Here is a 14,571-nt window from a genome sequence, read left to right as displayed (position 1 = left end):
TACATCAGAAGCAGTCTACACCGAGGGCCCAAACTGAACTGCAGCCCCTACTAAGCAGAGATCCAGGCCTTGGACCAAGAGGAGAGCCAGACTGTGCCAGACTGCTCGCCCCAGGTTCTTTTCAAGGGAAACCAATGGATGGATGGATGGATGGATGGATGGATGGATGGATGGATGGAAGGAAGGAAGGAAGGAAGGAAGGAAGGAAGGAAGGAAGGAAGGAAGGAAGGAAGGAAGGAAGGAAGGAAGGAAGGAAGGAAGGAAGGAAGGAAGGAAGGAAGGAAGGAAGGAAGGAAGGAAGGAAGGAAGGAAGGAAGGAAGGAAGGAAGGAAGGAGCCATGTGGATATCACAGTATGTTAAGATGATGCCTCAAGAGCCAGAATGGAGCAGGACACTGAGGGCTTTTGTCCTTCTCTCCACTGGGGAGGTACAACGGAGTGTGCATCTGGGGAGGTATGATGGAGTGCACACGCTGGGATGAGTGACCAGTCAGACAGTGCAACCTCTGCCCTCATTATCTTCTGCAGGCTCCTTGTTACACGCTGCTAAACCCAGACTGAAAAAAATATTGCTCAAGATGACACATCAGTAAGGTTTTCTGCACTTTACCAACATTTAAGATTTAAATCCATCCTAAGAAAAACATTTTTGTGCCTCATTTTCACTAGGGTCCTCAGCAACAAAACCAGTCTCAGGCAGAGCTGGTGCAGCATGTGGACACGGCCACTCTCAGGAAAACCGGAAGAAAAGTCTGGATTTGCCATAGGGATAATATGTTCACCACAGGTACTGGACATTTGAATGGCAGGTTGACCGATATCTGTGCTGCTTCTTCTCATAACAGGTAACATCCCTTGACAGGGAAAGGATGGCTACAATTACTTACTTCAGCTTTGCAAAATGTGCTACTCAGTTGGTCCAACTCCCTTCCAAGCAGAGGTTTTTTTAAAAGGATACATTTTCTTTACTAATCATACCTGCTTTAGGCTTCAGCTCTGAAAATATGTCTTGAGATATAAGACCTCAAAGATCCTGAACTGAATATAATTTTATTCCTTGTATAAAAACTCTACAGTTAAGCAGAGAATGCATTTCATGTACAATAGAGTTATGCCTGCATACCATATCTCTGGATTCCTCATTGCTCTTTCTTCTTTCTTGCATTACATTTAAACATATTTTGTTTATTCAATGTAGCAAAAGCTGTTTCCTAATGCAGCACTCGGTTTATTTATTAGCATTACACTGATAGCATGGTTCTTTATATAATAATAGCTATCTCTTGCTCCCTATTTTTTATTATGTTTTATCGTAGCACATCCCTTTAATTGTCCTTGCCACTGAGAAAAAGGAGGAAAAGGGAAAGTAGGAGCAAGACTAGAATCTCATTTAACTAAATCAAATGCATTTCTTTTGATACAAATGGTGTTATTTCAGTTTATACCAAGGGAAACTTGACAACAACAACAATAAACAAGCCTGAGCACCTTTCAACATTTTCTCAAGTGCAGTGTTACACATTATGCAACAAGAATTAAAGAGTTTAAAGAAATAATGAAACCCAGTTTAATCATTATGCTATGGCTAAGGTTCACACTGCTTTAGCTCTGCAGTGCGTGCTTCTCTGGGAACATGCTGTTCTCTCCACCCACTCAGCTCCCTCCAATTGAGAACCTTTCCCTGTGAACATTATAACCTGAAAGACATTGTTGTGGGATACTTCTCGATTTCAGCACTGAAAATTGATGGCCTTGATCTTTTTTTCAAACCAGTTTCTTATTAAGGGCAAAGACACAAACAATGTTGGTAACACAGCAACGCAATTTATGAAAGTCAAATTTCACTATCCTGTACTTCACTTTATATTTATGGCACAAAGAAGAAACAACAATTAATACTTATTCCATTAACCCTCTTTTATCTTTCAGAAGACAGCAGGAAGCTATAAATAAAACTCCTGTAGTAGCTGCCAAGTATTGAGAAGATAAATTCTTTATCTTCTGGAAGATAAATTATTTTATTTAAAAAACTCTTTTCTTTAATTTCATTTTGATTTTGTTTTGTTTTTTTCTGTTTTACCTTCCATGCCATATATGTTCTATGACAAGGAGTCCATTTTGCAGGCTGACAGAGACACTGTTGCCACACAGCCAGATACTCTACTAGCTGAAAACGTGGGATTAGGAACCTATAAAGTATTTCCCTTCAAGCAGCATAAAGCTGCAGACCCCCTAAACCAAAATACTTAAGCTGTCAGTGTGCACTATTTCACCATGGAAAAACTCCATTTTTGCCTCAAACCATTCAATAAGGCAGCTACTGAACTGTCACAAAGTAAATCTAGATGTGCAGCACTTCCACCATCACACCACCTTATTTCCTTATTATTTTATAAGTGCAAGTTTATTTCACTTTGAAGTGTACTCCGGTGCCTACATAAAGATTCAGTCAAGCAACTAGAATGCTGTAAATTTGTACAAGTGTGCTGACATAATCTTAATTTACTTTACAAGAACTTGCCCACAAGAGCAAGTCTTGAGATAAGAAAACACCAAGATTTCCCTTCCTCTAACCTCGCATCCCCAGATGCTTAATAACCTTAAATCCTTTATTAAGAACTCTCTACTCAGAAACAGAGATAATTCCTTTTTTCTTGACGTGTTTCAGAGATATTGTTGGTGTAGGTATATGCTTAGAGAAAAGTAGTACTTGTCTCTAGGTATGAGTTATTCTGTCTTTTATAGGATTTAAAATGGGGCACTCCCTATGTAGTGAGTTCTACATCTGTTCATACTGTTTCCCTCCTTAGTTACCAATTGAAAATTTTCAAAAAGCAGTAAAAAAGGTCAAGAGATACTACAAAAAAGTGACACAGAATGCCTGAAGCACCCAGTTCTGCTAAAGGTTTTCAGCTTTCCAGGAACAGCTAGATGGACTATCCTGATTTCTGAAGCTTGCCAGATTTTAAAGGTGGCAGATGAGAAATACCTTTGGAAGCAACTGATTAATTTATGGAAAATGTTTTTTGATTCCTATGCTTAAAAAAAAAAGTCTCTAATATGGCTGGACTATGCAGGCTACGGTCTCATGACTACACACAAAAAGAGTAAGAAAATTCCATTACACAACAGGCCCCCAAACTAGGAAAGATTTTTTTTTGCAAAATGTATTTTCCTGTGAAAATTAGTTGCTACTCAACCTTCATCAAGAAAAACTGGACAGCAGAAAGAAAGAAACTCATTCCCTCTCAGATTTAGTGAATAAAAAACTTTGTTAAACAAGAGAAAATCACTGAGGTTTTTATCATCTACCCTCACTTCCATAAACTTCTCTTGTTCTTATGTTGTCTGTAGTTTTTTCCAGTCATTGGAAGGAAGAGGGAGGAATTCAAAGAATGAAAAATTCAGATTTTTCAGATTTGTGTGGTTGTAATGGAGATTCAATTTGTGTTTTGTCAACAGCGTCATACAATGGGTAGCTAAAACTAGAAAAACAGAGATCACATCCCATAGGCAAGAGGGTGATTAATGCAGCATTTGGAAAACAACTACGACAAATGTCAGGCCAAGACCATCTGGCTGTAGCTAAATCATGTAAGGACTTTCAGAAGCACAGTTGGCTTTTGGGCAGCTACTGTCTCTGGGATTAGCAGGCAGACTTGGGGCATGGCTAGTTCTAGGAACTGTTAGAAGCTGTCTCCTAGCCTGAATGGAAGAGCACTGCTATGGCCATAAGATTTGACATATAGGGAAACAAATTTTTTCTTTGTTTTTGTGTTAACGTTCTTTTCGGCTAGAAGGTAGTACTGACTGGAAGAATAATTCTGGGATTTAACCAGAGTATAGTGCCAATGGGTATTCTGTAAATACCCAGGACATTTATGAATGGGACAATCATTTTTCTGCATGGAGTGGTCCATGACATACCCTGCTCCTGAATTAACATTCTGCCAGTCAAGAAATTTTGGAGAAGTCATAAAGACGTGAGGTGGGAATTCTCCTTGTCTGTACAGAGAATTCTACATGACAGAGAAATAGGCGCATATTAGAGAACCATCACAGATATCTAAAAAAAAAAAATCTGATAAATTACGTCCCACAAATGTTTAATTTTCACTGGTAACTGTAAACTTATCAGATTACTATCCTTCATGCAAATATCAGCAATTAGGTAATTAATATCTCATCCTTGTCAATACTGTCTCCACAGGACCTGAAAGTGCAGTGCAAATTCCCATAGTTTGATCCAAATCAGTGCATAATCCACCACCAACATACTGTAAGTGACCTCAACAGTGATGAGCATTTCATAGCACTTCAATCATGGAACTATTATTAAGTATGCCCACAATTTCCCCTACACTCCTGGATTCCTCTTCAGTGCTAGGCTTTTGCATAGCACTACCCATGAGCAATACTTTGTACTACCTCCAGCTGATTCTGTCCCACACTAGTGCAATTTATTGCCCTCTGTTATTGATGTTTTTGTCACCTCTTGTCTAGACTAAAACAATGCAATACTCCTGGGCAAGGTGCCATCCACATCATAAGAAACTTAGAGCTTATAGAGAATTCTGGAGGAAATGTTTTCTCCAGAACATTCATGAAAACTTGTTTCCCATACCTAAAAATGTATCAAGTCTTGCTCAGGGTTTCAGTTTTTAAGTTAAAGCATATAATTGCTTCAACCCTGTATAAGGTCGGCGTAAAGCTCTGTGAAGAAAATCATAATTAACACATCCTTGTCTGATGCAAAACAGAACTCTCCCTCATAATCATAAAGCTCACCTTTCAGAGGGGGAATTTATACAGCTTTGTGGTATGAATTTCCAGGGATAAAAAGGATACTCCCACCACTCAAGAAAAAGACATGTTGCCTCAAATATGCCAAACTGAACACAACACAGCATACACCTTTCAAGTAGCCCCCAACTTCCCAAAATTGTGCACTGCATGTATAGGGAGAGGAAGAAGGGGAAAGATCAATCCACATATCAGGGAACTCATGTGCATTGCTTAATGCATTCCCTGAGTGCAAGGAACTGAGATACGACAATGTCAAATGCAGTATAGTAACAATCCCTGTAGAACAGAAAATAATGGAATATTTTCTTATAACTCTGAATAAATTTTAGGGAGAAGAGCTTATAAAGCACCATAGGGAAAACTTATTATGGCTATTCACAATCTGTTGGCTGAGTAATTAATAGATATGTAGTAGTCCTAGATTATGCAGAAAAAATGCTTTAAAAGAAAATAAAAGTTCAAAAGTTAGGGAATTTCAGACCTCACTTTGTCAGTGTAGACATAACTCTCCTGCTCTGTGTGGCTGCATGGCTTAGCCCAAGAATACAGGGCCTCCAACTGACCGCAGTGGAAAACTTGCCAGAAAATCTTGCCATGGGAAAAAAAGTCTACTACATCTTAGCCTGGTTCTTGGATATGGATGAATGGTGCTGTTTTAACTGAAATTTCTCTCCTAAAATTTGCCTGAGGCAAACATCTGGCATGATAAATTGGAACCAAATAGTTAAAGGTTTTGTACAGCTATCCAAAACTGAAAACAGAATCTTACGAGGAGGGTCAAGCAACTGGAATGACAGGTACTGCAACCTCACCACAGCAGAGTAAGAAACTTAAGTCAAAAGCACAGAGCAAGGTTATTTCCATCCTTAGACATCTACATTTACAGTGGAAAATGACCTGTTAGCCACAGCTTTTGCATCATGACCCATGTACAATAATTTTAAATTAATTTCTTCATATAAAGAGCTACTCAAAGTTTGATTCCAAGTAATAAACCATTATGCATGAAAAAAATACTTTGATATGTGAAGATACAGTGTCATCTTTGAAACAGATCAAAAAAGACAAATGCATTTTACTTGATTTTCTAGCACATATAGCAGACTCAGATCACCTCCTAAGTGAAAGATTTTAAGATTTTGTATTTCATGAAATCTTCAACAAAAACTGATATGTAGAGCAGGATGGCAGTTATAACATGTAGGAAATTCAGATACTGTGGTACAAGACACAGAAAAGTGGCTGACAAACCATTTGCAAGTAAGCACACAGCAATGAAATGTTGTTGATGCACACTCTAAAACCAGAAAGAGCTGTGATAGACATTTTATCATATATAAACATAAAGGCTTCAGCAGCAGAAAAGATAACAGATGGTTATAAAATCAAACTGCAGAACAGAGCTAACAAAATACTTGAATGATGAATAGTGTTTATTGTGTTACTTATACTGATTACAGAGAAAAAATAAATAGAAATTATCACAATTTATATAAAGAATTATAGAGAAAGACCTGTTTTCCCTAGAGAGAAAAAAATCAAAAGAATAAAATGCTGTGTACATTTTCTGTGCCAATTTAAAAATTATATTTGTCAGAAATTTTATACTGACTGGAGTTACAATGAAGCCCAAACAAAGCCATAGGTGAAAAGAATGACTGAAAAAACAATCAGTTTATGTATCTGAGTCTGTTGTTTGTAATGACATTCACTCTGTTTTCAGTAACTTTTATATTGTAATATGAAATCATAAGAGGAAAGCGTCCACAAACTTTCTGTTAGATTTACTACACTGAAGAAAAAAGATCTGAACCTTCAACACTCAAACTCAGAGGCCTGAGTTCAGCTGATATATAATCTGATTATATCAAGCTCATAAAAATACCTTTTCTGCACTGGCAATAACATCATTCTTGTAAGGAACAGAATGCACTCTGAAATTAGTATAAAAATGCAAACAATAATGGCAGAGAAGAAGCAAAAAAGAACGGATAATCAGAGTGTCACAAGCAGATTTAGGATTCCAGCAACATACTCTAAATTCTAATTCTTGTCTCTTTCTTACCTATTGTACAGAGGTAGGAAGTCACAGGTTCTCCCTAGGTCCTTTCTGTAACGCTCATAACACTACCCAAAGATCTAGTTTCTTGAAAAAGAGTGCCTTAAATTTAAGATCTCAGTACTATTTTAAAGTAGGAGGAAAAAAAGAACGATCCACTACTTCAAAGTATCTTTTTCCAATTTAAGATCTTGTCATCTTTCTAAAGCATGTTTTAGAGTTCCCAGTCTATTTTGATTATGTTATTCTGTATCTTATTTTAAAGCTGAAATTCTGTAGTGTTCTTTGAGAAAACTTCCTAATCAGAGATCTTTATGTGCTGAGTAGAATAAGAAACTTTTTTTTTGCAAACAGGAATATTGTAGGTACCAATATTTTCCTACATACAGAATATGATTTCAAGAGTTAAGATCTGTTTTTTCAAAAATGGTAACAATAATATGTTAGAGAAAAATAATACAAACTACAAACATCATAAAATAGGAAATCACTTCCTATAATTTTAAAAGGGCTAACAAATAACACAGGGAGGACAACTCTCACCCTGCCTTGTGAAAAACAGTAACTTTTTACTGTTTTAAGAGGCTGGTACTTGTGGATATTCTCTCAGCTGCAGTGTTCATAGAGCAAACATACCTGATACAGACACTTTTCACACAGGAGCACTGAAAAGACTGACAAAAAGTAACACAAAATACGTAATTCTATCAGATTATGTTTCCTGTTAATATGCAAACTGGCATCTTTGTCTGTGTTTATATCTCAGTACAAAAGAATAATCTCACTGCAGGTATTCAATCAGACACTAATCTGGCTGTGTGCTCAAAAGCATTATTTTAAACTATATACTTCAAACACATCAAATAAGCGTGATACCAGCAGCACCATTCCATTTTCTTACATCACCCATGTGCTCAAGTGCTTTATTACATCAAGAGCTAAAGCCAAAAGCTTTAAATGTCTTGACAGTGTACTGCAGATATTACAGAACACTCTGGTAAGATTGCTATTGCTAGCTCAACACAGCCATAGAATTACACTGATCTGAAAACAGCTGTTAAATTTCTTTTGTTTTCCTTTTTGATTTAAGATTACAGCAACTTCTATGAGTACTTCAGTTTGCCCAAAGTACAACTGTTAGATAGAAAACGTGACCGTGAGCTCACCATTATCATCATGGGAATACTCTATTCCAGAAACAGTACATCTTCGGAAAACCATCTTGTTTTCAGTAAGTGTCCCAGTCTTGTCTGAAAAGATAAACTGCACCTGACCCAAGTCTTCTGTGATATTTAAAGCACGGCACTGCAGTTGAGAGTCTGTTTCTTCATCATATAAATCTTTATCTTGATGAATAAAGTACACTTGGCAGATTTTAACTATTTCAATAGATACATACAAAGAAATTGGAATCAGAACCTAGAATACACAAAAGGAAAGAGAATTAGGAGAAAACAGAAGCAAGAACACAATGAATTATTGAAGTTAGTTAGCTTGGTACTAGACTGGAACATAAAGAGGCTATGTACTTTAAACATCTACTCTAAAGTTATTATCGTGTTTAAAGAGTTTATTTACTGTGTTAGATGAGGAAAACCTATGGTGAATTGCAGAGCTGGAATGCATTATTATGTCTAGAAAACTGATTATCAAAACATAGACAGAAACAAGTATTTCTTAGGCTAATAAGCTGAGCTTTAAATTAGCTGAGGAAGGAAAAGAAAAAAAAAATCCTAACCCAAACCAGACCGTAATATCAGAATACTGTAGAAGTGTGAATAAATTCTTTCTGCATAAATAAGAGACTGTTTACAAATTCACTTTGCAGGAATACAAGAAACAAAATGAGAAATGTTAATTTCTCTATAAGAACAGTATCTTTGGCCTTGGCTTTTGTACTGCAAATTATTTGAATGAAGTTCACATTTTATAAGTGCTGAAGAAGGAGACATGAAAAGACTTTCAACTGTTTCTTGAGGATTGCCAAAACTACATAAAATTCCTAATCTGTAGCTGAGCTTTTTGTCTGCAGATTTTTTTTTCATGATAGAAATTCCTGACTACATACATTGTTTAGTTTTCTGAATTAGATACGAGGGAGACATTTAAGCATGTCTGAAAGTGGCCAATGTGGTTATTTAAACAAAAATGACAGTGAAATGTAGATCTTTAAAGAATTCTGCAGTGAATTCTCTTAACCAATATCATAATGCAATCCTTCTGGGTAAAAATTATTTTTACAGTCTTTTTCATTCCCTCTTATAAACAAGTTGCTGCCTCCAGTAAAGCAATCTCCTCCAGTGTCCCACTAGGCAAACTTACATATATCTCAGTGACACGAGGTTCTTTTACTTCTCTGAACTTAACCATCTTCACCATTCAACATATGGTCCTCCTCAGGACTAAGAAACTTTTAACATAGTTTGTTACCTAGCTGGCACACCATTTTGCTAGGAGGAATATATCTGAAAACTGTTAAAAAGTCCAAAATTTATTTTCATATCAGAACACTGTACCCAAAGTGGCATCCCCAGTCTTTGAGGCATTGTTCCACAGTGGGTAGACAGGAAGAGTAAAGCTTGTTTTCTGGTTCATAAGAGTTGTTCCTCCCCAGGTGCAGAACCATGCACTTGCCTTTGTTGAATTTCAGGCAGTCCTTCTCTGAGCCTCTCTCCAACCTGCCAAGGTTCTTCTGAAGGGCTGCACAGCCCTCTGGGGTATTGGCCACTCCTCCCAGCTTGGTGTCAGTGAATTTGCTGAGGAGGCATCTGCCCCTTCATACAAGTTCTTGGTGAATAAATTAAACAACACTGGGCCCAGCATTGAACCTTGGAGAACATCACTAGTGACAGGCCTCCAAATAGACCCTGTGCTACTGATTACAACCCTCTGGGATCTTTTTAGTGCTTGATTAGCTACACGCCCTAGTGGTAAAACAAGTACTACACATATTGCAAATATATAACTTTATAGCAGCCAACTAGGAACAGAAGTGACAGCACGTACAGCTTGATTACCTGGAACACTATGATCACCGTCAGAAATAAATAAACTGAAGCTAAAACAGGTGACAAATATTTGCCATCTGGCCCTGGAACATCAAAAACGGGTTTCTTCTTCTCACCATATTGCCATACCCATAGACCATGACCTGCAGAAAAATTGGAAGAGAGAAAAAAGAAACTTAACTCCAAGGAAAAATGCTTATGGTATGATGTTGCTCTGAAGAGTTATGTGGGAATTGGTATTTGTTTTCAAATATTCTGCATGACTTCTGAAAAATGCCCTAAACCCATGTTTTTTTCTGCCTTGGGATTTGGGGTTTGAGAAAGGGCTTTGGCTGTCCTTAAGTCATGCAAGACTAATTTCACATAACTTTATCTAAAAAAAGTGAGCTGGCTAGTCTAAATTAGTAATTCAGACTGTTTCTGTAATCACCAAAGAAAACTACAGTTCTTCAGAAAATGAATAATTTCAATGATACGCTCTGTGTCACAATGAAAAAACTCCATTGACTGTTCTAGATATATCACCAGTTAGGTCCCTCTCAGTAAACTAGCTTTAGAAGAGACTTTTATTTTACTGTGTGAATCATATCCACCACATGCACAGAACTAATGAAATAACAGTATCAATGGAGTCAACAGCATGAAGCTGAGGAATGAAGAACTAAAGAAAGAAATTCTAGGTTGTGCTCAACATTTTTTTTTTTAAATTATTGTGCTGGTAACTAAATAAAGATTGTTATTGTTTTGGGAAAATGACATTCTTGCTAAAAGGACAGAATGTTGCCTTTTTAAGCACAGTGCTAAGGTTTAAAATCCTAAAATCCCTAACATGGTATGCCTGATGTTTTTAAGGTGTAAAAAACAAGAAAGAATTCTTCCACAACAAAAAGCATTCAAACTATCACTATAAAAAATAAGGAAAAAGAACAAAGGTCTACTTTTAAAGTAATCTTCTGTAAACCACCACAAGTTCCTTTACATCTTGACACATGAACCCAGTAACAAAAAAACATAAGTGAGCACATTATTTTGTCCCTATACTACCAGTATGAGCTCACACGCATAATGTCTTTATTGATGTATATATTTTCATTCTTGAGAGCAAAAACAGAGAGCTCCACACCGAGAATGAACTACATTCATGAAAGTTTGTTTTATAGATACCATTAGATTTACGAAAGAGTTAAGTGTAGTATCTCCAGTTATACTTTATTGACACAAGGGGCAAAAATGGCCTGATTCTACAGAGCACCAGGCAAGTCAAAGTGGTCACACAAATTTCTTTCCAGCTGTTTGTGGCTGCCAGCACCTGGAGCAGTTTGCTCTGGCCCTCTGCTGGCAGCTTCCAGCCTTGTAGCGGACGGGACAGATGGGAAGGCGCACTGTGGGGACAGTGACAGAGGGGACGGCTGCAGGCAGTGGCGCCCTGCTCTGAAGCCTCACCACCACACTTCAGCCCGAGGACTGGGCTCCCCAGCACTGAAACACTACAAAAGCGTGTCATGAACTCGGTGGAAACAAATAAGCTGGCTGCTTCACAGCTGGAAATACTCATCTTTAAGCATTTAAGAATACCTGGAAAAAGGCACACAGGGATGTATTAAAGTGGCATAAGATTGTTATTAAACTACGCCATGGTTGTTAAGAAACATTCTGGTGTTTAGGCCATATGACTCACATGCAAACATAACAGAACATACAAATATTAAGGATATGGAATTCACATGCCATCTATAAAATATAATTTTTGATGCCAAATGTGAAACTCAATTCTTTCTCACAAATGAACAGAAAAAAGGCCTGAAGAGCCATAACCTGAGCTGCAGCATTTCCTTAAACACTCACAGAAGTCTACAGAGTATTCTGCTTGGATTTACGCAGACTTTTTCTTATTTCTTCTGTGTTAAAGCTGCAGCCTTAAGGACAGTGAGTACATGTTGTGCACTGTGCCCTCAATTTAATAAGTACGACTGGGGAATACCACTGTGCTGATTATGTTTATTCTCTGCTCATAAATTACTGACTGTTTAATGACACTGACTGTTACACTCCACCACCTGTAATTTTGGGGGACTACATCTAAACTGGGGACTTTTTTGGGCTTGACATTTTTGGTTGCTATCAAGGATAGTATAATCTAAGCCTTTAGATCTCTGGTACTAATAGCATATATTCGATTGAGATTAAGAACGTATTTAGATCAGCTTGTGTATCAAGACATTCTCATTTTTGACAAAAATAGGCATGGAGACAGCTTTATGGATTTTATGTTTTGGCAGACACATATGTTTTTGATAAAGCTAAGTGCATGGATCCCAGGACAAGTGTCATACTTAAGTTTCTATTAGTAAAGAGCACTTACCAATGGCAGAAAACAGACACATGATTAGAAGTATCAGGACACACCAAAGAACATCAGCATTCATCTGTCTTTCAAGCTTACTGCGCTTGTAACGGGGTCCATTATTATTTAACAAAGCTTTGGTCTCATGCCCTGCAGAAAGAATTGCACCAAACGTTTCATATGGAACTCTGCTATTATTTTAAGAAAAGTATAAAAAGGTGCTACGCCCTGTAAAACAGAAAACCAGCTCTTACCTGCGTAGATTACAATTCCTGCAACTTCTTCTGTGTTTCTAACGGTACATCCACGTAACAAAAGATTCTCTTTGAACAGTCCATCCTTTTTTCCACTTTTATGAATACTACAGAAAATTTCAGAACAGAACAAAACACAGCAGGTCAAAAAATTAAGCTTGTTAAATCACATTTGTAATATAACAAACCCAGGAAACATCTTCAAAGTTTAAGAAGTCTTTTCAATTTGATGGCAAAATATTTCATTAGATCTTCCTCCTGGGAAGGCTCTCTGTTGGACTTTGAAAACTGAGATTACTTACCCAAGGATCCCCAACATGCAGCAGCCCAGCTGGAGCAGTACCAGTTGCTGTTGGATATACAAATGTCCTGGACAAATGCTCACTAGAGATACGTGGGCCAAATCGACAGCATGTGTGTAGCCTAGCTAATGCCTGGAAAATGCACTGGACTTCCTGTGCATGTGTAAACTGACTGAGCAATCACAGTTAATCCAGTCCACCTAAAAGCAGCTGTGTAGTGGATATAATCAACCCACTATTCACATACTTAGTGCTTACTAAAGAAATCCTTGAAAGAGATATGGTGAAATCGGGAAATGACTGTGTTTCAGAGGCAGTGATACTAAGGAAGCTGTGCCAGGGATAGAACACAACAGTTTAGTGAAAAGAAAAGGAAAAATATTCCATGTATTCATCCGTGAGAACAAGAGAAATTATTTTCAGAACTGTCTCACCGACTATCTAAGAATGGCCTGCACCCTGAGGATTCTTGTTGACTAACACCAAAACACAGGAGAAAAATGGAATGAAGTCACATTTGTACTACAAGTAATCTGTTGTGCATGGACTGACTGAAATTTCAGCTGACAGAGAAATACAGAAAATAGCCTTATAAGAATTAACAGGGAAATGTTAAACAATAATAGCAATTAAAAATGGTACCAGAATTTTTATCATGTAAAAAAGACAAACCAAATAATAATTTAAAACTATTTTCAAATGAATAAAATTTAATTTTACCAACTGAAGTACCTCAATGCCTCAGAGGAGACTAAACCAAGTCTGGATTGTTTAAATTTTGTCCTCACTTTCGGACCACCAAAACCATCACACTTTCAATATGCTGCACTAAAACTAACAATGTGCTGCTGCAACACCAAATTTTATGTCTACCTGGATTTGAGCACTTAAAATCCTCTGTCCCCTGAAACCTGCAAACTGGCTTAAAACTGTCCTTTTTATGTAAAGCCGGAGTTATTTTTATTTGCTTCCTATTTTCTAAGCCTTCACATCTGGGTTATATATCCAAGCTTTTCCCTGTTAGATTCTTCTTTTTTTCTAAATAAGGACCAAAATTGTAGTTTAAGTACATACTTCTAGGATCTCAGGCCTAGGAACTAAAACAAATACCCTGAGATTTGTGAGAAGAAAAGGTTCACATTGGTGAGTTCTTTGTACTTGTCCCAGTCTAGTAAAACTGTTACAGATTATTCTGTAATGCTGGTTATGCTATGAAACCTCAACAGTCAATGCTGTTAGTGAGCAGAATATACCTGTGTATATATACACACACACATAGACAACCTTTTTTAGTTCAGCACAATATATTATACCCACCCTCTGCTCAAAATATGTACACATACATTAAAAGTACTGGTGTTGCAACAAGTATGCTTATCTTTTCTCTGCAGGGATGGCAGAAAAAGCATTGGGTTTGACTGCTGAGGTAGCAGCAGCAGTGATAACATCTGACTAGAGACCGGAAACGGAGAAAGAAAGAAGTAGATAACATCAAATTTGCAGTTCTGACACGAAAGTCAAAGGTGATTTTTTAGTCAGGAGAGAACTTCCCCTGCTCAGCCCATCCTCCCTGCCAGTCTCAGGGAGGATGTTCAGTCTCAGTCTCACACTGAACAGAGCTTTTACTTCTCTTCTTTCCAGCAAACCTCATTAATCCACTGTCTCACCTTTTGTCAAAGCAATATCAGCTGGGGGGCTGCCCAATATCCCTCTGGCAGAATGTCAGTAGGTGTCAATTTGTCTGTGCTTAAATTATGGGAAATAATTTCTTCATGATTCCATACTGTTGAAATTTCTA

General features: G+C 37.4%; 1 protein-coding gene across 2 annotated transcripts in view; it reads right to left on the bottom strand.

Moving 5' to 3' along the window:
- ATP10A (ATPase phospholipid transporting 10A (putative)) overlaps window positions 1–14,571 on the bottom strand; it is a 107,548-nt gene that overhangs the window by 29,141 nt on the left and 63,836 nt on the right. For both annotated transcript variants that reach the window (XM_063392531.1, XM_063392530.1), the window contains exons 4-7: window positions 12,472–12,578; window positions 12,236–12,367; window positions 9,883–10,016; window positions 8,032–8,284 (exon numbers count right to left, since the gene is read on the bottom strand). In XM_063392531.1, the coding sequence (XP_063248601.1) occupies window positions 8,032–8,284; window positions 9,883–10,016; window positions 12,236–12,367; window positions 12,472–12,578 (626 nt within the window). The remainder of the gene's footprint in view (window positions 1–8,031; window positions 8,285–9,882; window positions 10,017–12,235; window positions 12,368–12,471; window positions 12,579–14,571) is intronic.

This window comes from Prinia subflava, chromosome 3 (genome assembly GCF_021018805.1).
Source record: "Prinia subflava isolate CZ2003 ecotype Zambia chromosome 3, Cam_Psub_1.2, whole genome shotgun sequence".
In the NCBI taxonomy this organism is placed as follows: domain Eukaryota; kingdom Metazoa; phylum Chordata; class Aves; order Passeriformes; family Cisticolidae; genus Prinia; species Prinia subflava.
This window is presented reverse-complemented; position numbering and strand designations above follow the sequence as displayed.